At 48.0% G+C, this 27,974-nt stretch overlaps 2 protein-coding genes across 2 annotated transcripts; both read left to right on the forward strand.

Moving 5' to 3' along the window:
* Window positions 1-374: 374 nt before the first annotated feature.
* gal3st4 (galactose-3-O-sulfotransferase 4) lies at window positions 375-13,167 on the forward strand. Its single transcript, XM_069672526.1, has 4 exons — window positions 375-397; window positions 6,252-6,368; window positions 9,690-9,990; window positions 10,177-13,167. The coding sequence occupies exons 1-4, from the start codon at window positions 375-377 to the stop codon at window positions 11,260-11,262; spliced, it is 1,527 nt and encodes a 508-aa protein (XP_069528627.1). The 3' UTR covers window positions 11,263-13,167.
* Window positions 13,168-19,823: 6,656 nt separating this feature from the next.
* Window positions 19,824-27,598, forward strand: trappc14 (trafficking protein particle complex subunit 14). Its single transcript, XM_069672613.1, has 13 exons — window positions 19,824-20,387; window positions 21,038-21,121; window positions 21,244-21,373; window positions 21,498-21,584; window positions 21,975-22,095; window positions 23,897-24,044; window positions 24,261-24,322; window positions 25,229-25,401; window positions 25,748-25,750; window positions 26,247-26,377; window positions 26,685-26,884; window positions 26,963-27,127; window positions 27,433-27,598. The coding sequence occupies exons 1-13, from the start codon at window positions 19,962-19,964 to the stop codon at window positions 27,449-27,451; spliced, it is 1,749 nt and encodes a 582-aa protein (XP_069528714.1). The 5' UTR covers window positions 19,824-19,961; the 3' UTR covers window positions 27,452-27,598.
* The last annotated feature ends 376 nt before the right edge of the window (window positions 27,599-27,974 follow it).

The raw sequence follows: 27,974 nt of genomic DNA on the forward strand, positions 1-27,974 counted from the left end.
TGAAAGTCCTGCCTCGGGGCTGGCTCTCCTGTCTGGAGTATTCGAAGAATGCTTTTATTTTGTAAGCAACCGGAAGTCCTGCTCCGTCTGCCTCTCTGTCAGCGCTCTCCGCTCACTCTGTGCGTCTTGACCGTCAGCAGTGAACGTTAGAGCTGTCGGTGCTCTAAACGGAATCCGTTAGAGACTCGGGTCTGGACTAGAGGAGCTATCCGCATCCTGAACCCTGATCCCGGCTCCGTGTGGGTCCGCGGGGCAGCTCCGGGTCCATGGCCTGATCTGTGCCGGATCCTCTGCAGCTGAAGCCTTCGAGATGCTCGGAGCTGTCTGCAGCTGTACAACAACACCGTCACCGAAACCGGCCCGGGGACTCAGCGATGCTTTTCAGACGGAGAGCCAGGTAACGTTAGCCTGCTAGCGGGATCCCGCAGAGACCCGCGGATTTACAGGGACCTGCGGGTTTACGGGGACCTGCGGGTTTGCGGGGACCGGGTGCAGTGATTTGGGAGAATCGGCTGTGATCCTGCAGGGGGAGAGGAGGAGGTGTGGGTGGAGGGCTGGAGGGGTCCTTCACACGCAAACGGAGGCCTTCAACATTTATTCATGTGTTACATCATGTGTTTAACAGCCTGTGTGTGTGTCTGTGTGTGTGCGTTGTAATCTGAAGGTTCCTTTGTGTGGTGGTGGTGCAGACTGTGGGTGGTGGCCACTGAATCCTCTGTGTGGATCATCGCTCTTATTGTGTGTTCGGAGCAGGGCCGGATTCGGGCTGTCTGAGGGGCTGGGGGCCGAAACACAAGACAGGGCACCATCGTGCGGGAAGAGGGAGGCTTTTATTGTGAAACAACCTCACAAAATCATTCCTCTTATTCACGGGGCGGCCATTTTTCTCTGACATCCCACTCGGAGCGGGAAGCGCCGGTACTGATATAGAAGTCCACAAATCGCTTTCATTTCACCTCCTCGCGATTGTTTAGCACCTGAGACGATGGATCGTGAAAAACCTGGTGAACCGCATTTTATAATAAAACAGCAAAGGCTATTTGATAACTTGTGAACTAGTTCTATCAATAAATAACAGGTAACATTATCAACCACTAGCTAGCTACCCTTGAAGTTTGAAAAGGCGTAAATTCCTAGCTAACCATAACAGTAAGTCCACAGGATCTGTCTCCGCCGTGTTCCGTGTGCGCCATGGTTCTGGTCCATCAGACGGCCAGCGCCCTACCCCACCGGAGCGCAGCCCCAAGCAGCTGGATTCGTGAGATCACAAGATCGCGGAGAACTACATAAAAAAAATAACAAAATCATGCGATAACATCAACACACAAACAGAGCTCAGTTTGCTCCTCCCAGATAACCCTCTCATCGTCCATGCTGTAGAATAACCTCTGGGACCCTGCGACCGATTGATTGGCTCCTGGCCTCGAGCCACCGGTTATGACGTAATGTAGATTTGGTGATAGGATATAAAAACGGGAGTCTGTACGTGGCGTTTTATTTTGAAATGACCGGATGCTCTGTGGTGTTTTCGTGTCTTACTTCCTGTTTGGACCGATCTGCTCTGTTCAGCTTGACGCGCGCTCGAGCATTGACTTGAGTGGGCGCGATCAACTCCCGAGTTCGCGGCGCACACAACACATCGGACACGGATCCTGTGGACGTTAGCTGTAATGTTATGTAGCTGATGGTAATGTTAGCTAGCTAACAGTAGGCCTGTTTTAGCTACAGTTATGTTAGCTAGAATGTGTTGTATGCTAAAGCTAGCTGCAGTGACTAAGCAGTGTACCTAATGAGTTATCAAATCAGTTCACATTGAAATCTTTGATACTATTAATAAACCATGAACGCAGCAGTCCAACATTATAAAGACATTCTAGATTTAGATTAGAGAAAAATGGCCACCATGTTACCATGGTAACTTTGGCTAAGTCCAATAAGACCAAATTATTATATAATAATAACCATAATTATTGCAGATGTGTGTCTGTTCAGGTCTTTGCAGTGACTTTGATTGAATGTGTGTGACTTTAAGCAGAACAGTTTGACTGCCGTTATTTTTCTCTCTGGTGTATCGAGATCGTTTGATTTGATTGGCAGCTTGTTTGAGAATCCTGCGCTGTGCTGTGTCTGACTGAGGAAGCAGTCAGCGCTGAAACGAGCCGAACAGACGTCAGACCCGCAGAATAAATAGACTTCATTCACTCTTCTGTAGTCGTCCCTTTAGAAAGCTGTGCAGTGATGCATTAGCTTCCTGACATTCAGTGATTGTGCAGCGTTGGTGCAGTGATCGGGCCGTGGGCCGCGCCGGAGGCACGACTGAGTGTGGTGACTGTACAGCTGTGACATCACAACCTTAGTGAAGTACTGATGGAGCGTTTAAAGGGACAGTTTGTATTAAAGGGACGGTTTCTGAACACAGACTGTGTTCTCTCTGTGCCGAGCTTTTTGATACTTAGTATTTACACAGCACTTAGACCTCCGTCATCATAAAACATCTCATATATGGGACCTTTAGGTTATTATTTTGTCATCTTTGTAGACTGATAATAAAATCACACTGGGAACTATTCTGAGGCATGTGGAGGAAAGCTCATTTCCAGTGTGTATGGCAGCCTGGAGGGCTCAGAGCCATGTCACATTAGGCCACAGTAGACGACACTTTCTCATAGTTTGGGGGCGTCTTAGAGGGCGCCTGCTTTCTATTTATTCATAACAGATGTTTGATATTATTTTAATAGCATGTGATAATCAGAGGGAGACGCTCTGTGAGCGGTGACTATCATCACATGATGGTGAAAACACACGAGTGCCTTCAGAAGGAGCTCGGTGTCCTTCACACTCTGTGCTGTGATGACGGCTGCAGCTCGCAGGGGAAATAACCAGACAGAAAAACGGATGCATTCATGATGATGTCACTTTTGTTTGGGGTTTCTTACATCAGGAAATGAAGGCTTTGAGGTGAGAGCGTCTCTGCAGCGACAGTTCTTGACTTTTTCACCATCATCAAACTGCAGCCTGATTTGGACGTTGCACTCTGAATGCTCTCTAACATCACTGGAACAAACTAATTATACTTTCAGCATCATACAGCACCCTTTGTTTCTGTGTTGGATACTCGCTCCTGATTGGTAGAGCACTGTTCTGCACAGTGTTTTATTTCTGAATAACAGACGTCTTCTTCACGCAGGTAGGGTCAAAGAATCTACACCAAATAGACCCGTACTTTAACCTCGGCCTGTTTGCCGTGTCAGCGAAGAGAAACAGTAAGAAAAACATTTCAAAACATTATTGTCAGAATTTAACAATAAAGTGTTTCCCACACCGCCAGGTGATTTGGGTTATCAATCGATAACGATCAAACGATTAATCAGCCATTTACTCTCCAAATCTCTGAGTAAGCTGCTGCTGATTATTCATCTTAAGTTATTTTTTAACACAGCTATTATTATATTATTATTACACGGCTGTGTTAAATACTTAATTCTGATTGGTTAATCACAGCATTCAACAGACCGTTGCTATGAAGAACAGACCGTTGCTATGAAGAACAGACCGTTGCTATGCATGTGGCTCCGATCACAGAATCTGAAAGACTAACTGTAATCATCTCAATTCGCCAAAAGAAGTCGGGTAAAAATGTCATCAATCAGGCGCTGCGCTGCTTCCTGCGGTCCTGTTCGCCGTGTCTGACTAAATGTTTCCATTTAATGTGAGTGATAACAGCTAGCTTAGCTCATTTAATGTGAGTGATAACAGCTAGCTTAGCTCATTGTTAGAAGGCTACAGGGTAAACCGTTGCTATGGACGCAGCTCTCGCTGTGAGTGAAACAGACTATTTTATAAAAAAGTTTGGTTATTATTATTTCCTGTTTTACTCTGTCAGCTTGTCTCTTGCTGTCCTGCGTTCTCCTTGTTTAGTTGTGTATTCAGTGCAGGTGCATTGTCTTGTTACCTGTGGAGCGTTAGTCGTCTCTCCCTGTGATTCCTTGTTGGAGAACCCTCTCAGAGTCTCCTGTGTTTCTCCGATGTGTTTGGATTATTGTTTGGACCTTTTTGTTTCCTTTTGGACTTTTCAAGTAAACTTTAGTTTTTGTGAAGTCACGGATGGTTAAAAAGATGAAACCATCTGACACACTGAGTCTCCATCGTCAGAGTGAAGCGCTGGTTTAGCTTTAACTTCTCTGTGAAACAAAGAAACTCTGATGGTTTCACGTGAAGTGGCAGGTTGTTCGGATGTGTTTGCATGTCGGTGGTTTCATCTGCGTCTGTGTTTGTATCTGTTTAATGTCGTTATTGTGTCACCACACAGCAGTGTGACAGAGCAGCTGCCATCAGCTCGTTGTGACGGTTGTATGTAAATGTCTGTTGGACATTGTCCCACTCACTGACAACACTAACCACCTTTACCTGCACATGTAGGAGTTTCATGTGCAGGTGTAGACTGTGTGTAGTGTCTGTCCGTCTACAAATAGATTCATCAGCTGCAAAACCTGCAGCTGAAACCTGCTCCACACACAGACACTGACTTGTCTTGATACGCTGCCACGTACCTGTGATTAATCTGAATATTTATCAGCTCAGCCGTGCCTTACATCATGATCGAGGTGTTTCAGGCTGCTGCGGTGCAGTTTACACTTTCACACACTTGAACGAGTCGTGCTGCTGCTTTTAGTCACCACAGACCTTTAAACAAACCTCAGTCAGCGGCTGAAAACAAGAACCACACGATCCAATAAACAAAACAGAAAGTGTGAGAGAAGAGAAGCAGACAGACTCAAAGGTTATTTTAGCTTAGCATTCAAACATAATCCTCCTTCATAGTTAAACTTCTAGAAGGACGACGGGGAGCAAAGCAGAAGCAGCGGGCTGTAAACTTCACCAACACGAACTGATGGAAGAGGAGACGGCTGTCTGCATCACATGGTGCAGTGTGACTGCAGCTCTGCTCAGGTGACGACTGCAGGCGAAGGCAGCTAAACGTCTGTCGGCCTGTTTGTTCAGGTGGAGCTGGAGAAGTTTGCTTCAGCTGTAAAGTCTTTGGGGCAGTTACAGGCGAGAAGGTAAAGTCCACTTCCAGGCTCAGAGTAACGTCTGACTGTGAGGACGTCTGAAGGAAAGTCCTGAAGAGAGGCATTAAAAGGTCACAGGTCGTGCACAGGACTCTCAGATGACACTCTCTGTCTGAGAGATACAAACGTGTTAAACACCTGCAGACGTTAACAGCAGCTCGTAACAGAAGCTCGTTACAGAAGCTCGTTACAGCAGCTTGTTACAGAAGCTCGTTACAGAAGCTCGTTACAGAAGCTCGTCACAGAAGCTCGTTACAGAAGCTCGTTACAGAAGCTCGTCACAGAAGCTCGTCACAGAAGCTCGTTACAGAAGCTCGTCACAGAAGCTCGTTACAGCAGCTCGTTACAGAAGCTCGTTACAGAAGCTCGTCACAGAAGCTCGTTACAGCAGCTCGTTACAGAAGCTCGTTACAGAAGCTCGTTACAGAAGCTCGTCACAGAAGCTCGTTACAGCAGCTCGTCACAGAAGCCCGTTACAGAAGCTCGTCACAGAAGCTCGTTACAGAAGCTCGTTACAGAAGCCCGTTACAGCAGCTCATTACAGAAGCCCGTTACAGAAGCTCGTTACAGCAGCTCGTTACAGAAGCTCGTTACAGAAGCTCGTTACAGAAGCCCGTTACAGCAGCTCATTACAGAAGCCCATTACAGAAGCCCGTTACAGAAGCTCGTTACAGCAGCTCGTTACAGAAGCCCGTTACAGAAGCTCGTTACAGCAGCTCGTTACAGAAGCTCGTTACAGAAGCTCGTTACAGAATCTAAATGTTATCTCTGCGCGCTCGTCCGCCCCGCTTCCTCAGATAATCTCCCAGCTGCTGTGAGACACATCCTCCACTGTCTCTCCTTATTTGTGTTATGCTAACGATTATGCTAATGCTAATGATGATGCCTTAATCATGTTGGTTTTATGACTCATCTATGTCTCCCTATCTCTATTTTTGCCCTCCCTCCTCTCTCCCACACTGTGTCCGTCTCCTCTGTTATGACATCATCCCGTTGGCCCCCCTCCTCCCACACATCACCCCTCCTTATGTATCTCTTCTTCCCTTTGTTTCTCCCTCCATCCCTCATTCATCTCTGCTGCTCTCGTCTTCCTCCTTCCCCTCTTCATCCTCCTCTCACCGCTCCTTCTCCATACTTCTATCTTTGTACCTCCCCCCCCGTCCTCCCCCTCCTCCCCCTCAGGATGTTGCGATGGCTGGTGTGTGGCCGGGTGGGTCCGGTCTGGATGTGGAAAGCTCTGCTGCTCTTCGTGGCCATCGCGTTTGCCGGCCAGCTGCTCGGGGTCATCTTCAACAAGAGGTAAGGGCTCTCATTGTCTTCACGTCTGAGCCTCCACACGCTCACACTCGCAGCCTGGATGGAGAAAACATTCAGAATAATGTGCCACAAACAGCAGATCTGCTTCTGGGACTCTCTGGTGGTTCTGCATACAAATATGTGAACTCCAGATCAGGACGCAGAGGCAGAGCAGTTCAAAGCAACCGGCTGGTCAGCAATTGGTCCCATTGGAAGCAGGAAGAGGCAGCGGAGAGGAATGAAGGAAGTTTTCCTGAAAGCAGTGACGACCTGGTTAAACAGGACGGGGAGCAAAGTGGGAATGAGGAACTAAAGCTCCTCATTTAAAATCTTTAAACTGCTTTTGTTGATCCACCGACTCGTCGTCGGGGAGATGTGCCTCTCTTATTCTGACTGCACACCTTGCTCTCGGAGCTTGGTTTAGGCAGGTACGTTCTCGCTGCACCGATCCACCTGTCAATCTCACGATCCAATTTACCCTCACTGTGAACGAGAGCCCGAGATACTTCAACAAACAGAATATAAAGGAACATTTTCGAGAAGTTTTTGGGCCTGTTACACGATATAACAGGAGTCATGGAGACGGCTCGTTGTTCCTTCAGAGGTTCACACAGTCAGGGGGTCACACTGTGGTGACCTTTGACAGACAAGTTGCATCCGATTCAATTGAAACAGGTTTAAGTGTTGCTGTTGTAAAAGCTGCTGTGAGTCAGGCTGAGAGGATCAGTCAGCAGTGGAAGTTGAATCAGAAGTCGTGCGTTGTTGTCTCTGACCGTGTGGACGTCTGTGCAGTCTGTGTAAACTGTTTTACATATTCGACATTCTTCAGATCCGTTTAACCAAAACAACAACAGAGGAGAGAAAGGCGAGCAGCATGAGGCGTCCTCTTACAGTGGTCAGCTCGTCATGTGACTGTGACCACCACGAGAACCACAGAGAGGAACAATGCAAAAATAGAGCTTTTATTTGGATGTAGTTTCCACAGTCCGCTCATGAACAACAACAATCACATGCAGGAGCTGAACGCACGGGGAGGACGTCTGATCACGTGACACCTCTGCAGCGAAGGTACACAGACGTGAGCGTATTTAAACATGTGAGCGAGCAGCAGCACATTTATCATTTATAAAAGTGTTAGAGGAAGTTTCTGTTGTTATTTATCATCCTCAGATCTGTCAGATCCATGTGTTCGTTCTGAATGTTTCCCCTCGGTGTGACACAGAACAGAGCAGACATGCACACCCAGCAGGGACATGACTGATACATACGTTAGCCCCTGAATGCACCACGGAGACAAAGAAGATGTTACATGTGGGGGAAGTCTTGCGGGTCATGCTCAGTTTTGGCTTCAGGACATATTTCAAGTGGATTACGCAAGCGTCTGTTGTCACGGTGAAACGACACTGTGGGGTTTTAAAGAATGCAGCGGTACGTTCCTGCAGCATGCTGGGACTTTAGACTAACGGGTTCACCGTGTTCTCTCGGTGTCTTCAGCAGTGAGGGGAAAGTACATGTCAGAGTAAGAGGCTGCTTCGTCTGCAGAGACACACCTCCTCTGTCTGAGTCACACAGAGCTGCAGCAGGTAACAAGCCTTCAGCACCAAACACACACGGTGCATAAGGAAGAGAGGAAGCACTCTCTCTAATGTCCAAGTGGTAAAAGAAGAGTGATCCTATAGAAGTCTATGAGAAAACTCCTGATTTATTCCCTCAGTAAACATGTTCCTAATGAGTTTATGGTCTCAGTCTCTAGTTTCTTCTTCAACACAGCATGATGTTCATTTAGTCACTGATGCTCCCATTGAGAGTCACACAGACCAGGAAGAGGGGCGGGGTTAGGGCGGGGCTACCTGTGATTGACAGGTCGCTACCATGGCGACCTGAAACATGTCCCGTTTAGTGTTCGGGCTGTGTTTAGCTAGCCATAATTAGCATCACAACTTACATCATAGTTACTGTCAGGTACAGATGCACCATGCTCACAAAGCTTCATTAGAATAGCTGCTAACCTAGCGTTAGCTAGCCCATCACTCCTCTGCAGCTCTCGTACAAATATGATCACTTCTGGCTCCAAATCCAAGATGGCGACGACCAACATGACACATTTACATCAGACAGGTGGTCGACCAATACACGGGGGGCTTCATGTTCTGAACCAACGAACAAGCAGAACCACAAAGGGCCAAATATAATAGAAGACCTGGTTAGTGCTGCTCTCACACAGAGTGAGACATTCAGCACGCTGCAGTGACTTTAACGCTCTGTCTGAGACCTTCTTATTAGTGTTTAACCACAGTGACCTCTATGAGGTCAATCATTAACCCTGAAGTAGTGAGGTATTAGCTCCAGTACACACACTCATTAATTCTGCAGCCTCAGTCTGACTCTCATAGCGCTCCCTCCTCGTGCTGCACGCGGCCTCTGCAACGTTCTCCAGTAACTCTTTACCCTCTGAACATCTGGCTCTAAGGCCCAGAGGGAGGCTCAGGTTGCAGAGCAAAAAAAAACTGGGTACACTTTAACCGACCGATGCAGTCGAGCCCGGCTGACGCAGGCTGTGGCGGGGCAGTGCAATACGACCGAAAACACAGGCGCAAGCAAACGGTTTTGTCGCCACCTGTACAGGAAGCTTCTAAAAACAGAAGTCAGATTTCAGGTCCAAAAAGTGTGTGAGTGTCTCCAGTAGATGTGTTCATCCTGCAGCAGGGAAACAGGCTGTAATGGCTGCAACATAATCCTTGATGGGTCAAAGGTCGTCCACTAACAGTTCTTGTTGTTTCCACTGACAGGCTCAGATTGTTCTTCTAAGTGTGTGACAACATGACAGAAAGGATCCCTACAGAGATAGACCTTTTTGTTACAGAGGAAGATGATTGTTTTAACCACACACAGACGTTACATCGCTCTCTGCACACACACCAGACTCCATTCAGAAAAACAGTGATTTTACCTCTCAGGACACAGGAGCTGCTGATCTACCACTTACTTGATCTGTTAGATTTTTCTCTAAATTGTTTGTTACACAAAACATGTTTTGGCTTCAAGCTAAACATGACAAATACAAAAGTCACTCAAAAAAACAAACCATTCGGTGCAGCGGCCGACCAGCAGCCTCCACGTTTCTTAAGGTTAAATTACTGTTTTTATCAATGGAGTCTGGTGTATTAGTCATTCAGACTTTACAAATATGTAAAAACAGCCCGGATTACACTTTATTTTCCTCACATCATTAGAGCCCTTGCTGATTTGTGCGGCTCTAAGGCACTACAATAGATTGTGAACACCACACAGCACATTTAAAATGCTCTCTGTTTCTCCCTCCAGCAGCGTCCAGCCGGCCGCTCGCTCCATCTTCTCGTCCCCTGACGCTCAGGGCCCCTCTCTGGGCTCCTGTCAGCCCCACACACACATCATGTTCCTGAAGACCCACAAGACGGCCAGCAGCACCGTGCTCAACATGCTGTACCGCTTCGGAGAGGAGCGAGACCTCCGATTCGCCCTGCCCCTCGGCTACCAGCTGGGATACCCGCTGCCCTTCAACGCTCACAGGGTCAAAGGTTACAGAGGTCCCAGGGCCGTAGAGTTCCACATCATGGGCAACCACATGAGGTTCAACAAGCCGGAGGTGAGTTATTCAGCAGAGAGGGGGGAGGAGAGAGAGGATGGCAGGGATGGAATAGTGTTTGGTGAGATGCATCCTGGGACATGTAGGCCCTGCCTCTCTGTCAGTTTCTATTCACCACAATCTGTGCAGTCTACAGTCAGATGAGTGGCATCTCTCTGTAACACGTCTCTCTCCTGTGCTCTGCAGGTGGAGAAGGTGATGCCTGCAGACACCTTCTACTTCTCCATCATCAGGGACCCGGTGGCTCTCGCCGAGTCTTCCTTCGCTTACTACAAAGAGGTCGCCCCGGCCTTCAGGAAAGCTAAAGGTTTGGGCGACTTTGCGGACGACCCTAAAAAATACTACGACCCTCGTCTGCGTAACAACCACTACGCCCGCAACCTGCTGTGGTTCGACTTCGGCATGGACCACAACGCTAACTTCTCCGTGGCTCTGGCTCAGCGGGGAAAGGCCATGGTGCGCCGAGCCTTCAAGCTCGTTCTGGTCTCCGAGTACTTCGACCAGTCCATGATCCTGCTCAGGCACGCCCTCTGCTGGCCGCTGGACGCCGTCGTGTCGTTCAGCCTGAACGCTCGGCAGCAGAAGCCCAGCAGCGCCGGGGGGATCGGGGGGTCCTGGGTGGGCAAAGCAGCGGCAGCTGCCGGCGTCGGAGGCCGAGGACGTTTACAAGCAAAGCCGCTGCCCAACCTGTCGCTGACGGAGGATCAGCGGGAGAAGCTGCGGCAGTGGAACGCCTTAGACTGGTACTTATACAAAGCCTTCAATCAGACCTTCTGGGAGGAGATCGAGAAGTTCGGCCGCGCCCAGATGGAGCAGGAAGTAGCTCTTCTCAGGATGCGGCGGGACGATCTGGCCCGGGTTTGTCTCAGGGACGGAGGGAAGCCCGTGGAGGCGCAGAGGATCCGCGACAGGAACATCCGACCGTTCCAGAGCGGATTAGTGAAGATTCTGGGCTACGAGCTGCAGCCGGGGCTCGACAACGCCACCAGGACGGCGTGCCTGAGGATGATCCGGCCCGAGATCCAGTACAAAGACGTGCTGGATGCTAAACAGTTCCCTCGGGCGGCTCTGGCGGTCCCACCCCAGGCGGGGCAGCAGGGCCTGATGATGGCAGCCGGTGGGTCTTTTTTAAGACCTGACACGTCCAGGACAGCAGCCAGGCAGGTGGGGGGGGAGGCAGGGGGGAGGACAGTGGAGGAGAGGGACTGGGATGGGAGCCGCTTAAAAAAGAACAACCAGACTGTGGTGGAAGAAAAAGGCCGGCTGAGATGAGTAAAACCAGACGGATGAACCTGAACTCTGAGCCCAGTGAGTTTACACGTGAGAAGACAAAAAGGTTCCTCCTTTGCACTTCCACTTTGCTCGTTTTCTTACAAACTGTCTTTGCTTTTAGTCGGTGTGACTCTTGTGTATTTGACCTTTGACCTCTGAGCGTCTGGGATGCTTCACGGCTGCAGCTGAAGGACGGCTGTTTGTTTTGTCTCTACAGGAAGTGAAAGACTGCTTTGTTTTTAGCCCTCCAGAAGTGTCAGCAGGTCGTCCTGCTGCTCAGCACACAGTCACATGAGCGCAGACTCAGCCCGGCTGTTTAACCCAGGCTCATATTTATACTTTAAATGTTCTGATTTTAACATGGACCCTGGTACGCACGCTTAAAGCTCACCGTAGGTACAGAAGCTTGTTCCTCTCATGCGTCACCATCACACACAGTCAGTGTTTGACTCTGACCTGATGGTGACACACGAGCGGCGCAGGCTCCGTGACACGACGTTTGAACACTAATGTTTCCTCTCTGATGCTCTCTGTGAGCTCGGGGAGGTACTTCAGGATAAAGTTCCTCTTTCTCTCTTGGAGACACTTCAGAGCTGCCGAGTCGGTGCTGAGCCGAGTCCAGAACCACTAACCCGAGCCTCCTCTTAATAATACAGGAGGTGAAACTGATCTGAGAGCTGCACGCGGCTGCTTCACATCAGTGTGGACACATTCCTCCTCTCCAGCTGTAACACATTCATCACACAGATCCGTCTCTCCGTCATGATGTTAGAAATTAAATCATATGAGCGAGGGCCAGAACACACGCCGAACACACGCCCTGATTCATCGCTTACGCCTGACCTCACTTTGATGTTAAAGTTTAAAGAAGGAGTCTGCAGCTGTTTGGGGGATTTCAGCCTCTTCGACTCGACCACGTGAGATAGTAACCAACATTAAACCAGATCAGATCTCTGAACTGCTGCACCAGCAAAGCGTTACACTCTGCACGTGTTCAGCAGGACGTACGTGCTGCTCAGGAGGTGACTCACTTTAAGAATAAAAGTGATGCACATAAAACATTTTAAATATAACCTAAAAAATTAAACCAGAAATGTTTCAGAAAACGATCATTCAAAAGAGCTTCAGAACATCTTCAATCTGAGTCAGATAACTCAACAACACGTTTCCACCTAAAGAACCTGGAACTGTAAGTACCAGGAACTTCCCTCAGAACTTAAAGGTTCCTTCAGCCTGATGCATTTTGTCTCCGTCTGCAGACCCGGAAAGATCCGCAACATTCATCTGTGAGCGTGGGGAGAAGCTGCGTTATTTTCATGAGGAAGGGCTTTGACCTTTCACCCAGAAAATGTTCCAAAAGCACCTGTAACACATGTGCAAAGTGCACGCTTCACATGTGCAAACACATGCTCCACATTCATGTAGTTTTGTCTGTCAAACATCAGACGTGTTCTCCTTCTTTAGGATGTTTTTGGGAGAATTAAAGATGATTATTTCTCGGCTTTGCCTTCACTGGGACAGCTGGAGAGAGACAGGGGGCGGGGGGCGACGTGCATCAAATGATGGGCAGGCCGGGAGTCGAGCCTGCGCTCAGTGCACCGTGTTGTTAGGGTTCAATGATGTCCCAGGAGCTCGAGTCAGTCCCTGCTTCCTGCCTCTGAAGCTTGATGTCCGTGTGGTGTCAGCGAGGCTGCGCTGACACGCTGAGCAGACGGTGGTCAGAGCGCTCTGTGAATCCCTGTAACTCTGCGGCTGACTGACGAGACCACAGAGGAGCAGACGGGTGTCAGCTGATGTTCCTCCACAGGAAGCTGAAGCTCGTCAGCGTTCGCTGTGTTTAACAGAGCCAATCACACGACCCGTTACAAACAAAACTGAATATACAAACATACACGCAGCATAACAGAAGACACCTCTCTGCCTCTCTGTCGGGGTCACATGACCACAGACAGGCTCGAGACCTGTGCGAGCCTGCTGCTTGTGTCTGACTGGTTTTTCTACTTGACTTTCCTCCTGCAGCGTGTTCACACTGCTGAGGGGGGAAAGTGATCGTATCAGGACGGAAGAGAAACTTCAGTCTGTTTCAGCCGAAGGCTGAGTTTCAGCTGTTCATCTGTAGTGAGGTGTTTTTACTCTGCAGTGGTTTCTCTTTTATTTAAAGCGTCTGCAGTGTTTGAAACGACTTCACACAAAGTGTGGACGCAGTCAGAGCAGGAGCACGTCTGTAAACACCGGCCGCTCACAAGGCAAACTCTGACAGGCGCGGCATGATGACGACGAGTCCTTAAAATGTCCAGAAAGTCCAAACTGACGTCTTTACATTATTTATTGTTTTCATTATTTGACGTTTATTTAATCAGGAGTGACGTCAGATATATGAAAGCAGCAAATCATCAAATTTAAGAAGCGACTGTTTGACAGTTTCTGTCTGAAAAACAACTGAGACGATAAATCGAATCTAAAGAAAAAGCTGGATGTTTATTAGATTAAAATCAACCGATTGTTGCAGCTGCAGAAGAAATCGAATCACACCTTTAAATCTGCAACATTTAAAGTTAAGTCAATTATTTATTTCATTGATCCTCACTGAACACGTAGTGCAGGAGCAGGGTGCAGGAGCAGGGTGCAGGAGCAGGGTGCAGGAGCAGGGTGTGCAGGAGCAGGGTGCAGGAGCAGGGTACAGGAGCAGGGTGCAGGAGCAGGGTGCAGGAGCAGGGTGCAGGAGCAGGGTGTGCAGGAGCAGGGTGCAGGAGCAGGGTACAGGAGCAGGGTGCAGGAGCAGGGTGCAGGAGCAGGGTGCAGGAGCAGGGTGTGCAGGAGCAGGGTGCAGGAGCAGGGTGCAGGAGCAGGGTGTGCAGGAGCAGGGTGCAGGAGCAGGGTGCAGGAGCAGGGTGCAGGAGCAGGGTGCAGCCGCGCTGCAGCTCCCCTGTTTGCTAACCTGGTGAGCTGCTGTGGTTTTGGCTGCCTGCTGTCACTCACCACACGCTTCCTGTGATGGTGAAAAACAGCGACACAAGTCGACAGCCGTGCAGCGACGGTCATCTGAAGATTTATAGTTTCTCTGTTTTGGTGTCGTTTCCTCTTCAGAGACTTTCTGTGTTTACATCTTAGACTGTTGGTTAGAAGCGGACGTGTCTACAAGTGTCTTGAAGCTGCACTGAAACACGTCTTCTTTACCGAGCGTTCACACCGAACACGAATAGACAAATCTGCGGTGAGTTTCCTCACAGAGTCAATGCAGTGACACGAGTAGACGTCGGCTCTAAACCTTTCAAACAGAATCCACCAAACATTGTCCTCTCTCCGTCCACTCCTCACACAGTCGGTGGTTCTCTCTGAGCACGTCTGACTCGGCTGATTGCAGTGATAAAGCGTACACACAGCCAGCTCGGCGTCTTCAGGTGCAGTAATGGAACAAACCCTCTGAGCTGTCATTGTGAACTTTTGACAGACTGATGCTGAGAGCCTGAAACAAAGAGCTCTTCCACAGACCTGCAGAGTGCCGCTCTGTGTGAACAGTGTCGCCTTACAGCGGCCGGCCTGCTGGGGGGGATTAGGTGTACCGCTTTGTGTTTGAATGGCTGCCTCCTCTGTTTCCTCTCTGAAAGGGAGATTGTTCATCAGCTCTCAGAGACGCTGAGTCAAAGGGAGAGAGATAAAGAATTAACAAAGATGTAGAGTGAAAGGGACAAACTGTGTTCATCAGTTTCCTTCAGGCGAACAGGATTTCAGCGTCGACGCGGACACATGAAATCTGCTTCAGTAACAGTAGAGGCTCATTCACTGCTGCTGCTTTCAGCTCCCAGAAGTAAGATACTTTAAAACCCACTTAGATGTGAGCTGAGGCTGAGGGGGCGACGTGGGAGACGACTGAGCGCAGTGGGCGATGGACGGCTCCGGTTTCCTCACAGCTCTGTTTGTGCCTAAACCTTTCCCAACCGTCTTTTTCAAGTTGAGCCGAGTTAGAGAGGAAGGAACCCAAGTTAGAAACAGACGGCCGATGTTCAGAGGCTACGGCCGGTTCAACTCCAACCCTCGTCCCTCATCCCCCGTTCTCTCTTCCCCTGTCTCCAGCACCATCCACTCTCCTCTCTGTGCAATAACCACAAAACATTACAAACTGCTGCTGAAGGGAAACTTCAAACACACGCCAAAGGGAACCTTAAACACACCCAACAACATTTTAGAAAGGACGAGAACAGACCTTACTGGTGCTGAAGGGAACGTCCAAACAGCCTTAGAAGGGAACTTACAACAGACCAAACCAGACCTTCAAACAGCTGCTAAAGGTACCTAGCAAGGCTGCTTCAGAGTACCCAGAGGGCACCTTTAAACACACCTTAAAAGGCACCTTAATACAGACCTAACCACGTCTTACAGTGGACGAAAACAGACCTCGCAGCTGCCTCTGAAGGGACCTTAACACAGACCAAACCAAGTGATAGAGATAAAACAGAGCTTAAATACAGAACTTAAATACGTACATGTTACATTGGAAGAAAGCAGCACTTTGAAACACGATCTAAAGGTGCAAACAGAAGGGAACATGTTTGTTGGAGCAAAGACTAAAAGCCACCGTATAAAAACAAGTAAAAATGTGTGTGAAAGAAAGAAACAGCCCCCACAGCAGCTGCTACATGGAACTTCCTCTGAAGGGACCTTAAAACAGACCAAAAGAAAGCAGACCTCAGAGGACCTCGACTCCAAACAGACCTTCAAACAGCATCTGAAGGGTTCCTGAACCGAAGGCTTAAGGGGACCTTAAGAAGACCGGACCAAGTTAAAGGGCTGCGATGTGTTAGACAGAAACAGAGCTCACAACAGCTGCTACAGGATACCTTAAACATGCTGCAACGAGAGGAACCTTAACACAGACCGAACCTCATGTTAGATAGATGGAAGAAAACGGCCGAGACAGCAGCTGCTGAAGGGACCTGAAAACCGCTGCGACAGAGATTCTGAGGACTCGATAATTCTCCGTCACGTTCACGATATCGTTCCGTTTTAAGAAGTTGCACCCTCAGTCGCCCCGATCTAACGCCATCACACTACAACACCAAGTTACTCGTGAGAACATGTGAGACGCACGCAGGCGAGTCTTCATGCAAACACTGCAAAGACAGGACGCTGTGTTACAAACGAACTTTACTATTACTATTAAGTAAAGATCTTCTTGTTGGACGTTTGAGACGCGTTTAAATCCAAACAGCTGCAGTCAGTCAGTTTGATGCCGGAGGACGCAGCTCTGTAACCCCTCTGTGTTCATCAGACGCACACTCGTCCTCGTGTTCAGTCAGTGCGGGAACAGCTCCGTGATTATGGCTGGTCCATAACTTCAGATTTACTGATCGCACTCCGACATGTGATATTAAAAAGGATCGACACGCTGGTGTTCGTTTGCGTTCTCGGCCCCGTCCTGCTTCACCTGCAGCGTTCATGCGTCATGAGAAGAAACATGATAACAGAAGTATTAGGTCCAGCTCACTTTAAAACCCTTACAAGAAAAGAACATGTGACTCATCATGTGTGAAACATCATTTCACATGTCGGAAGTTTGTGCTCGTTCACATGTGAGAAGTCAGATGCATGTGTGGTTTCTACGGAGGCCCTGAGAGGACATGCAACCCGTCATAATGAGTCATTGCAGTTGTTTTCTCTAGACCTCGACTTATATATAAGAACGCTGCAGCAGCGTATCGTCAGATGATCAAACCTCGTATCTCCTCAAAACAAACAGAGACTTAACTTCCCTCATCAGTGAGCGATGGCAGCGTGTCTCTCTGTGACATCATGAGCGGCCTGTTGCTCTGTTTTCTACATTTAAAGAACATTATCCCGTTATCACGAGAAAACCAGCTGTGTTATCTCGAGATAGTCGAGATGTCGAGACAACAAAGGACTCGTTATCGCAGGTAAACTGAGTAAATTAAATGTATGGACGCGTGTCCGCTCAGGGCTTCCGTAGTTTGTAAAGCATGTGTTCTTCAAACATTACCGATGTGACACGTTCTTTCAGACATGTAAATGTTTTCATTCAAAGGTTCTTCTGGTTTTTAACCGTTTCACATGTGATAAACTCAAAGGTATATGTGGCTTTCAGGTGTTGCACATGTGAAATATTTGAAGGTATCAAAGTTTTTACCTGTGACAATAATCAAAGGAACATTTTGTTTTTTCATGTTCGGATTAACAGACTCAGCCAGACAAGTATCAGGTACCAGAGACTCGACTGATCGTCTCATTAACAAGACTTTAATTGGTTCTTTCTTTATTATAACAAACTAATGAGACGCTGAGTCCGTGTTACAGTTAGAATGTTATCATGTGGGTACGATGTGGTTCTGTACACACAGTTATACAAACACTCTGCTGATTAACAGACATGATCTGTGTTAAATTCTCCCCCCTCACACACACACGCACACACACACACATGTTAAGCTCTGTTTTTACTCTTCCAGGAGGACTCTGGTTAACGATGTAACTGAACTGGTACTGTGACTTACCTGTAGCGTCTCTGTGTTAAAGGTTTCATACGTGTTGTGTGTCACATAGTGTGTGTACGAGTAACACGTCCGTCTTGTGTCTTTAAGTCGTTGGAACGAGCAGCAGCTCGGGTACGTGGATGTGTTCATCTGTCATCATGCTCACTTCATCCCAACAGCTCTGTGTCCACACATGCAGCTCAGCACAGACAGGAAGAACTTTATCGATCCGCTTCATCTCCAGCTGTTTGGGATCCAACTGAACTGGAAGTGAAGCAGCGGAGAGCTCCGGCTTGGATTTACTTGAAACTGTATTTTTGTTGAATTTGTAGTGGATCACACAGTTTGTGTGCGTCCTTTCAGTTGTTCTTTTCTGGTACTGAATAAAAAGCATCGGTTCTTTAACTTCAACAGCTCGTCTGCTTCATGTTTACATTTTCATCTCCAACGCTCAGCCTGAAGCAGCTGGACCAGGAGGAGCAGGAGGAGGAGGAGGGGGAGGAGGAGCAGGAGGAGGAGGAGGCGTCAGTGACACAAATCAGCTCAACCTGAATGTTGCATTTAAGTTTTGTTGGAAAAATCAGTGAGCCAAACACATAATTTATTATATAACACTTTTCTTTATGAAGAAGAGAAAAAAGCAGATTAAACAGCAACAGATAAAAACAAACTGAATATTGTGTTTCAGAATTTTACTTCCTGAAACTAAAGCTAATTTTATTATCCATTAATGTGGTTAATGTTCCTCCTTTGATGTTTAACACGTCACAGTCTGTTTGCAGTTTGTGTGACTCGTGTCGCTGCTGCGTGTGCAAACAGAGAGAGAGAGAGAGAGAGAGAGAGAGAGAGAGAGCTGCTACTGGAAAGATTTCATCCGACTCATTTATAATTTACGACTTTGCTTTTGTTAAATCTCAGAGGAAAAGTCGACAGAAGCTGAGACCCTGTTTGTATTCTTTTAAAATGCATTATGTCACAGGTTAAATATTTCATCATCATGAGAAATGAACTTTGTAACCTCAAGATGAGAAATGATCATAAATAAATCTGTTTCTGTCATCGTGTTTAACAGCACTGAAAACAAATCACCCTCCTGCTGTAGTTATTTTACAGATTTAAATATAAATGTAAACATTCAGATGGATCGTGGCAGATTACATTGCCCAACAGTTACTTTATGAGTATACAATACATAACCATATATTATATATAGCCTATAATATAAGTTAAATAAGCTGAATCAGCTATAACGCTCAACATGTTTAACCTACATGAAGTACTGACAGGGTCCGTGTGTAAACCGTGAATACACGGTGGTAAAACTGCGAATCTAAAAAAAACAATATGAAGTCATTAAGAACAAATTAATTAAAAAGTGATTAAATTGTAATTATTGACAGAAGCACTTTTGAAATATGACTAAAAGTTGACCTCTGGGGTCATGTAATCATTATAAAGACTTTTACATGTGATGGGCCAACTATAAGTACAGCTTACTTTTCTTTGTCCTCTTCATCTTCTTAAAACTGGATTTTAACTTGGACTTAATATTTTTAATTATTTCGCTCAAGTAAAGAATCTGAGTTCTAATTTAAGCAACGATAACATCAAAACAACCTTTTAAAAACCTTTTTAATAAATACTTTACCATCTTGATTACGTTTTCTATTTAAATTCATTTTTGTTATTTAGGTTGAGTCGTGGAGTAACGGCTGTCTACAGATCGACTTTGTGTTCAGCTGATCGATTGGTGCTGCCTGGAGAAAAGCTCTGCATCGATTAGCCGTCCTGTTTGTATTGCTAGCAGAAGTAGAGCTAGATTAACATTGCTTGAACGTGACTTTAATTAAGTTATTTGCTATGATAATAACATATGAACATTAAAAGTAGCCTGTCTTTAATCACACCGACTGTATTCCGTGTTTGATCTTCCGGGGATTGATTAGTACGGTCTGCAGAGCAGCTCTGCATCGATTAGCCGCCCTGCTGTTTGTATTGCTTGCGGAAGCAGAACAGCGATGATGGCTAATCGTTGCTCATTCGTGACTTTAATGAAGCTGTTTGCGATAATATTAACATCAGACTGTTACAGTTAGCTTGTTCTTTAACACTCTGACTGACATCCGGGTTTTTACCGTGAATGAACAGGCCGCGGCACTTCCGCCTCGGTTTGTTTACACTGCAGCAGATGGTAATGACTGTGTAATTGTAGTAATGGAGTCAAAATGCGAGTATTTTATATATTTTCCTGCTGCTCCGATATCGAGTCTCTCAGACCTGTCGGAGTACACATCCCTTCCGCGGCGTAAACAAGTCTACCTCGGGGAAACGGTCCAGGTCCTGCTGGTGCTGAGGTTCCGGGACGCGGTGGGGAAGGATGACAGATCCGGCATCTCGCCCTGGAGGGACCTGGTGGGGTCTCTGTCCGCCCTCGCGAGTGTGTGCGCCGCCGAGTGCCGGCAGCAGAGACCCGCTGAGTGTGAGCCGGACCTTCAGACCTCCAGCTGCAGCGAGGACGGCGAGGAAGAGGAGCCTGGAGACAGCGAGGACTGCACCCGGACTTTCACACAGTGCAGCCCGCTTCTCATGCACAGCTACCCGGCCAGAGATGGGCGACAGGGTGGGAGGGAACCAGTGAAGGTAAGATGCATCAAATAAGAGTATTATTAGGTCGGGGAGGGGGTTTCCTGGTGGTCTGGTCCCCCCACAGTTCACTTTGCTTCTGACTGTATTTACTATCAAATAAGGTCTTTATTAAAGTATAACTTGACCTACAAACTCACTGCTTTACTTGCGTACTTCCTGTGTAACAGGAAGTGTTTTACACCTTTAAGCAGAGACCTACAGTTACTAATACACTGACTGTGCACTTTATTTATCTGTATCATTTGAGTCTGACTGATACCAACGCCTGCAGACTTTGTTCTGCCTGTTGCATCATCTCTGTGCCCCAGATGAGTCCAGACTCGTCAGCTGTCAGCTCCTCAGGGGCCGTAAACCAGCTCAGGCCTCCACCTGTCTGCCTGCCTCACCGCAGACAGGAAGGAGGTCCTCACACCTCTGCGAGGAACAGTGACTGTTTCCTGTTTGTTAAACAGAGGAACACTTTGTTATCATGAACGTATGAACAAAATGTTTAGACTGTAATCACATCAGGAACACAACCCTGGATGGTCACTAAAGAGCTGCAGCCCTGTCTGACTTCCTTGTTGGTGATTTGTAGCCTCATTTATTTCTCATATCGTCACCAAAACAAACTCCTTAACTCCTCCCCCTGTGTCCTCCTGCAGTCTGCTGTGGTGCTGGACGATCAGGTCGTCTTCTGTCTCACCGTCTCTTTGGACAAACTGCCCGTCAACACACTCAGAGCTAAGGTCAGTTAGCCTGCACACGCTCAGAGCTAAACCCACATTGTGACGAATCTTAATCCTTCTGTTGATCCTCCAGTTTAATGTGACGCAGTGTAACCGGCTGCTGTTGTGCGTCTGTGTTTCAGGTCGTAGTGACCGTGTGGAAGCACGATGACGAGGAGGTGGAGGTGAGAGAGCACGGATACCTGACTCTCCTGCAGCTCAGGAGTCCAACACACACCTTCAGACAGGACCTCCGCACCTTCAAGGCACAGGGTAGGGCCCACACGACCCGACACTTCAGCTCACCAGCTTTCAGGCCCACAGATCTGATCCCATGAATACACGAAACAGTGACGTAAATTTCCCACTTGTTTCCTTCTCGTGTTCTCGTTCTCAGTCAGCACCTTCCTGAAGGTTCTTCCTCCTCCCAGCGTTCAGTGTCAGCAGATGACTGTGTCCGGAAAACACCTCACTGTCCTCAAAGGTTGACCAGACACACACACACACACACACACACACACACACACACACACACACACACGCACACACACACGTTTAAAGACAGTCTCCTACATTTGTCCTCCTGTCCCTCCTGTGGAGATGCAGACTTTCTGTAAATCGTTTCCACTGAGAGTGACTCAACACTTTGTCGGTTCTTCTGTTTAGTTTGATGTCTCTAAATAAGATTCACTGAAGTTCTCCTGCTGTCAGATAATAACTATAATCTGTTTTCATGTGACAGTTTGACCTGTGATAAGAGGAAACAGTCACAAACAGTCACACTCAGGACACTTCCTTATTCCCTTGTTGTTTTTAACATCATGTAAACCTGTACCACCAGCTGATGAGTTCTCCTCCTGTCTCTCCTCCTCAGTGTTGAACTGCAGCTCTCAGGAGGAGGTGTGTGTCAGAGACATGAAGATCCTCCCAAACTACAACTCCTCCTACCTCCCGATGATGCCCGATGGCTCCGTCCTCATCGTCGACACTGTCTGGTGAGCTCATGTGCACGTGGTCTGAAGCTGCTTTCCCACGGGTCAAAAAACCTGCTAACACCTGCTAACACCTGCTAACACTCGCTCACACCTGCTCACACCTGCTCACACCTGCTAACACCTGCTCACACCTGCTCACACCTGCTCACACCTGCTCACACCTGCTCACACCTGCTAACACCTGCTAACACCTGCTCACACCTGCTCACATCCGCTAACACTGGCTAACACCTGCTAACACCCGCTAACACCTGCTAACACCTGCTCACACCTGCTAACACTCGCTCACACCTGCTAACACTCGCTCACACCTGCTAACACCTGCTAACACTCGCTCACACCTGCTCACACCTGCTCACACCTGCTCACACCTGCTCACACCTGCTAACACTCTCTCACACCTGCTAACACTCGCTCACACTCGCTCACACCTGCTCACACCTGCTCACACCTGCTAACACTCGCTCACACCTGCTCACACCTGCTCACACCTGCTCACACCTGCTAACACTCGCTCACACCTGCTAACACCTGCTAACACTCGCTCACACCTGCTCACACCTGCTAACACTCTCTCACACCTGCTAACACTCGCTCACACCTGCTCACACCTGCTCACACCTGCTAACACTCGCTCACACCTGCTCACACCTGCTCACACCTGCTAACACTCGCTCACACCTGCTAACACCTGCTAACACCTGCTCACACCTGCTAACACTCGCTAACACCTGACTTTTTTGCTTAGTGTGAAAGGTTAGTATCAGCATTCAGACCCGGGTCACATGACTCTGCAGTAGACCCGGGTTATTATCGCCTCGGCTCCGATCCGATGATGGGAACACAAAACCCGTGTCGACACGCTAAGCTCCGCCCCCTTTCCCTGATGCTATGCTCCGTCGGTAACTTCTGCGACTCCTCGCCATCTCAGCTACAAACTCCGCCCGTCTCCGTCCGAGCAGCGCTCGAACATCGTTCCAAATGTGTCGGCTCCGAGTTTGATAAACAGACTGAATGAGTGACAGAGACAATAAAGACCTAACCACCGTAACATCTGCACTGGTTACTAACCCTGTCTCCTGTTTGTGACGTCAGACGGTGACGCAGCAGAAAAGACACCGACAGGAGGATACTTCACTGGCAATGGGAAAAGAGACAATCGACATCTATAAGCGGGTCTTCACAGGAGCCTGCGTCAACGTGCTAATTTCAGTGGGAGGGGGGTACAGGTTTTAGAAGCTCTGTTTCTGTGAGTTAGATTAAAGGTCAGGGTTACTGACAGGAAAGATTTCTTGAGCGAGACACGAGATGCAGCACACACACACACACACACACACACGCACGTGCGCACACACACTCTCACACTCTCACACACACACACACACACACACACACACACACACACACACACACACACACACACACACACACAGACCACAAGACTTCATCAGGCTGGTTTATTGAAGGAGAGTCTGTTGACCAACATCTGGAAGTTAACCTTTAACCTTTCAGCTCTTTGATGCCCCTCTTCCCGTCCCTTATCACCTTCATCACAGAGATTCTCGTGTCGCTCATAAATCTCTTGACCCTCTTTAATCTCACAGCCAGGTGTGGCTCCTCTCCAGGAGACAGGTGAGGTTAAACATGGCTTCAGGTCACAAACACGCAAACGTTCCCCGGACCGACCGAGCATCGTTTCTCCTCCTGACAGTTAATTTAAGAACTGAAGTAAAACTTATAAAGAAAACAGAAAGTGTTCTCTGTCTGCACCTAACCAACACTTTTCCACTTTCTGCTGCAGCCACCAATCAGCCGAGGTCTCCATGGCTTCATTCTGCCGGATAGACAGCGAGTCGTCACGATTACCCAGCATGCTCAGCGCCCTGGAGGAACAGAACTTCCTGTTTCAGCTGCAGCTAAAAGACACAGAGGAGAACGAGTCCAGCGAGGTGAGAGGCCGTGATGGCTTCATGTGTCTGACAGATGACTTAGAAAGCGACCGTGTCAGTCTTACAGAGATCTCCAGAGAGCCTCCACATAAGACCAGTTTAATAAAGACGTTAAGATCAGCGTCTCTCCAACACTCCTCGGCTGCTAACATTAGCTCAGCTTCTCTCTGACGTCCTGTGTGTCTCAGTGAGTTTGTTGTGTGTCTCTCTCTGCAGGGTCTGGAGGTCCCGTTGGTGGCTGTGTTACAGTGGTACACTCCTGCTCTGCCTTTCACCAGGTAACTGCTCCTCTTCTGTTCAACAAGCTCCATGTAGGCTAGAACGAGAATCTACTGCTCCGTCAAGCTAATTGATCTTCAGTTTAAAACAAGCAGAAAACAGGCGGACAGGAGAGCAGGGGGAGGAGGAGGTTGAGCGGAAGGACCGCTGGGTTTGTGTTTGTGTCAGAGCCGACATTTATGCTACGTGCGTCAAAGTTTGCTAATCTGTCTGAGTTGTGAGATTTGGCTGATTCTTTGATGGTTTAATCTGCATGTGAGGTGGATTTGTTCTGAGCGGAGGCAGCTGAGCGTGTTTCAGTCTCCAGAAGAGCCTCCAGACTTCCAGCAGTGGGATGTTGGAAGCTTTTGATGTCCCGGGGCAAAATCCTGGAATGCTGGACCTTTGTGCTCGTGTCAGTCTCCATTGCGAAGTGACTGCTCTGTTTCAGAAGGCCCTGGCTAAATGCTGCTACCGACCTGCACAGGGGGATGCCATGTCCTGTGATAACCTATTTAACTGGGCCAGGCTCATTCCAAGAACCACACAACGTTGTGCCTGCCTCTTTCTGTGCAGCAGCTCAGACAGGTGGTCCTGATGCTGCAGTCGTTGTTGTTGCATTAATTGAAGAAAGTGATGCTTTACACTTCACTGTCATTGTGCCGTAATTGATTGATTGTTTCTTTGACAGGGACGATGCACAGCTTCTTAGCTGTACCAAAGTTAGCTACAAGCTAATTTGTATCTGTATGTGGCAGGTTGATTGATTGTGTTTAGGAGAGACAGGTGCACAGTCCTGGTGTCTCCATCACTGTCGTGACTCTCTGGAACGTTTGATGAAGGCAGTGTTTTTCCCGCTCAGACAAACAAACATGTCCGCCCTCTAAACGTCTGTTAGCTTGTATTAAAATCTGTTCTGTCTTCAGGTTTATCTCCAGTTGTTACTCGTTGCCGAGTATCCGCCTGGATCGTCCTCGCCTGGTGATGACCGCTTCCTGCCCCCGTGCGGTCAGGCCTCTGGAGCCCTTCTGGGTTAAATACACGCTGCTCAACGACTTGCAGGACTTCCTGTCTGTCCGTCTGATCTGGAACTCTGAGGGTGAGTAGCACACTTCACCTTCACACTTCACCTCCTCCTTTACTGTAGTTCATCTGTTTTTGTTCAGGCGTCTGATCGGCGGTTTACAGTTTCAGCCTCGTTAAGCTGTCAGAGGTTTGACTGGTGACACACTGTGTGAGTCTGCGTCACAGATCAATATGTGGCTGAGTTTACAGTGAAGTTGATTTAAAGGAAGAAAGGTGACCAATCGATGGACTTCAGGTCTTAGAGTCATGCTGTGGGTGGAAGTGATTCTTGTGACCTCGTCAGACTTGTCGAGCGCTCTGCAGAGTCACACACGAGGGAGGTAAACATACACTGTGGTGCAATGATCCATCAGGAGGAGGGAGTGTCTGCATTGTTGTGAGGTAGAGTCAGCCGCCCTGCTCCAGCTGGGTCATCCCTGGGTCATGGTCCAGATGTGCAGTCGGCACAGAAACATTTTAAACCCTGCAGAGACGTTTGAGGGGCGTGTCGGGGAAAGTCAGGGATGATGAAATCCAATAGAACAGATGAAACAAAATGTTCTCACAGGTCAAATATCTGTGTCAGAGGCACAAACAGTTTACAGGAAACTTGTTCTCAGAATTACAAAAGTAATTGAACAGGTTCTACGGTGGAGAACAGCTGCTAAAAGGTTTTTATTCTTTTAGGAAAATGTAAAAATATTTACACCACAAACACTGTGTCTCCTGTGGACAGAAAATATCACCTGATCAAATCAAATGATCCTCCACAGCCAGACTCTTACCAGGGATAGAAAACAGAGTGAATTCATGTATCAGCTCCTCTAACCCGACCTGTTCTCTACCTCCATCCATCCATCTGTTCCTCAGCACATAAAGGAGGTCAGCGCGACTCGAGGTTGGGCTCTGTGGTGTGTCAGTCTCCTCTAAACCACCTGGGACGATGTCGGAAAGGCTCCACCCTCTCCTTCACCGTTGCCTTTCAGATCCTTCAGACGGGACTCTTTGAGGTACCAAAGAAAATGATGTTCAATGATGTATTACCTGGTAGGACTCGGGGCAGAATCAGGTCTCACTTTAGTCCACCTGTCACCTTCAGAAATCTTTCTTCTTACTTTCCTCTTAAACCTGCTTTTTAAAGAACAAACCTCCTCAAACTTTGGTCCTTTTTTATCGTTTAAAGAGAAAAAACTGTTTAAAACCTTCAACTCGTTCAGCCATGACTCTTAAACAAGTCGAACAAACCATGCTGACAAACTAAACAGTAACTCTCCTCCATCTCGTCCCTCCCGTCCCTGCTCCCTGATGACACCACAGCTGAGCCAGCACATGAAGCTGAAGCTCCAGTTCACCAGCTCGTTGTCCTCTCCTCTTGTGGAGCCTCGCTCGCCTCTGAAGAACGCTCCGTCATCATCCTCTTCATCCAGCCCTGCAGTCAGAGATCTGCAGGAGGGGCACAGTCTGGGCCGGTCTCAGAGCTTCTCTCACCAGCGCCCGTCCAGGTCTCACCACGTCAGGTACCAGGATCAGTGTGCTTTCTGTTATAGTGTATCTGTCCAGCAGCGCGTCCCTGACTCTGTCTCTGCTGTCTCCAGGTCGGGCAGTGTGATGAACCCTCCAGTCGTCGCCCCTCCTGTCGGCTCTCCGGTGGGCCGATCCCTCCACATGCCCCCTGAACACTCCCTCATCTCACTGGACAAGATAGCCAAGAGGGAGTGTAAGGTGTTAGTGCTGGAGCCGATCCAGCAGGCACACAGCAGGTAAGAAAACAGCTTCAACACTTTAACTGTGTGTAACTCCTAATGTATGAGCGTCTCTTCTGCCGGGCTGCAGGCGACGCTGTCAGCGCAGAGTTAACCACAGCACCTTGACCTGTTCTGCCCTGTGATTGTGTTTCCCTGTTTGTAGTCGTTTTTAGTCTTTGTGAAATGTTCTGTCAGTAAAGTTTCATCTCCTGCGATGGTCTGTGTGGAACTCAGCGGGGCATGCAGAGCCTTCCTGTCGTGTCAGATAGCATGTAGATACAAACATCAGTGTTTGATCCCTCTGTCCGTCCAAACTACAGAGTCTCGTCCATCGCCTGAAAGAGGGACACAAAGCCCTGCAGTCACACGGAGAGACGAGAGGAGGAGCAGAGAGGAGAGAACACCAAGATGAGAGGAGGAGAGATGAACTGATGCTGCAGGGCAGAGATGGAAGAGAAGACAGTGTGCAGCAAAAATAATCCTTAATCTCACTGGTCTATCATTCCACTGGTTTATCATTCCACTGGTTTATCATTTTTAGTGGTTTATCATTCCACTGGTTTATCATTCCACTGGTTTATCATTCCACTGGTTTATCATTTCACTGGTTTATCATTCCACTGGTTTATCATTCCACTGGTTTATCATTCCACTGGTTTATCATTCCACTGGTTTATCATTTCACTGGATTATCATTCCACTGGTTTATCATTCCACTGGTTTATCATTTCACTGGTTTATCATTTCACTGGATTATCATTTCACTGGTTTATCATTTTTAGTGGTTTATCATTCCACTGGTTTATCATTCCACTGGTTTATCATTCCACTGGTTTATCATTTCACTGGTTTATCATTTTTA

The sequence above is a fragment of the Semicossyphus pulcher genome, unplaced genomic scaffold, assembly GCF_022749685.1.
Source record: "Semicossyphus pulcher isolate SPU_LCO1_2020_fin unplaced genomic scaffold, fSemPul1.0.p SCAF_21, whole genome shotgun sequence".
NCBI lineage: Eukaryota > Metazoa > Chordata > Actinopteri > Labriformes > Labridae > Semicossyphus > Semicossyphus pulcher.

Bases quoted from the DNA above. Each gene is read 5' to 3' on its own strand.
- gal3st4 (XM_069672526.1), top strand. From the start codon at position 375: ATGCTTTTCAGACGGAGAGCCAG. The intron at 398-6,251 runs GTAACGTTAGCC...CCTCCCCCTCAG, and splicing joins CTTTTCAGACGGAGAGCCAG to GATGTTGCGATGGCTGGTGT. The intron at 6,369-9,689 runs GTAAGGGCTCTC...TTCTCCCTCCAG, and splicing joins GGGGTCATCTTCAACAAGAG to CAGCGTCCAGCCGGCCGCTC.
- trappc14 (XM_069672613.1), top strand. From the start codon at position 19,962: ATGGAGTCAAAATGCGAGTATTTTATATATTTTCCTGCTGCTCCGATA. The intron at 24,045-24,260 runs GTGAGAGGCCGT...CTCTCTCTGCAG, and splicing joins AGGAGAACGAGTCCAGCGAG to GGTCTGGAGGTCCCGTTGGT. The intron at 24,323-25,228 runs GTAACTGCTCCT...TTCTGTCTTCAG, and splicing joins CCTGCTCTGCCTTTCACCAG to GTTTATCTCCAGTTGTTACT.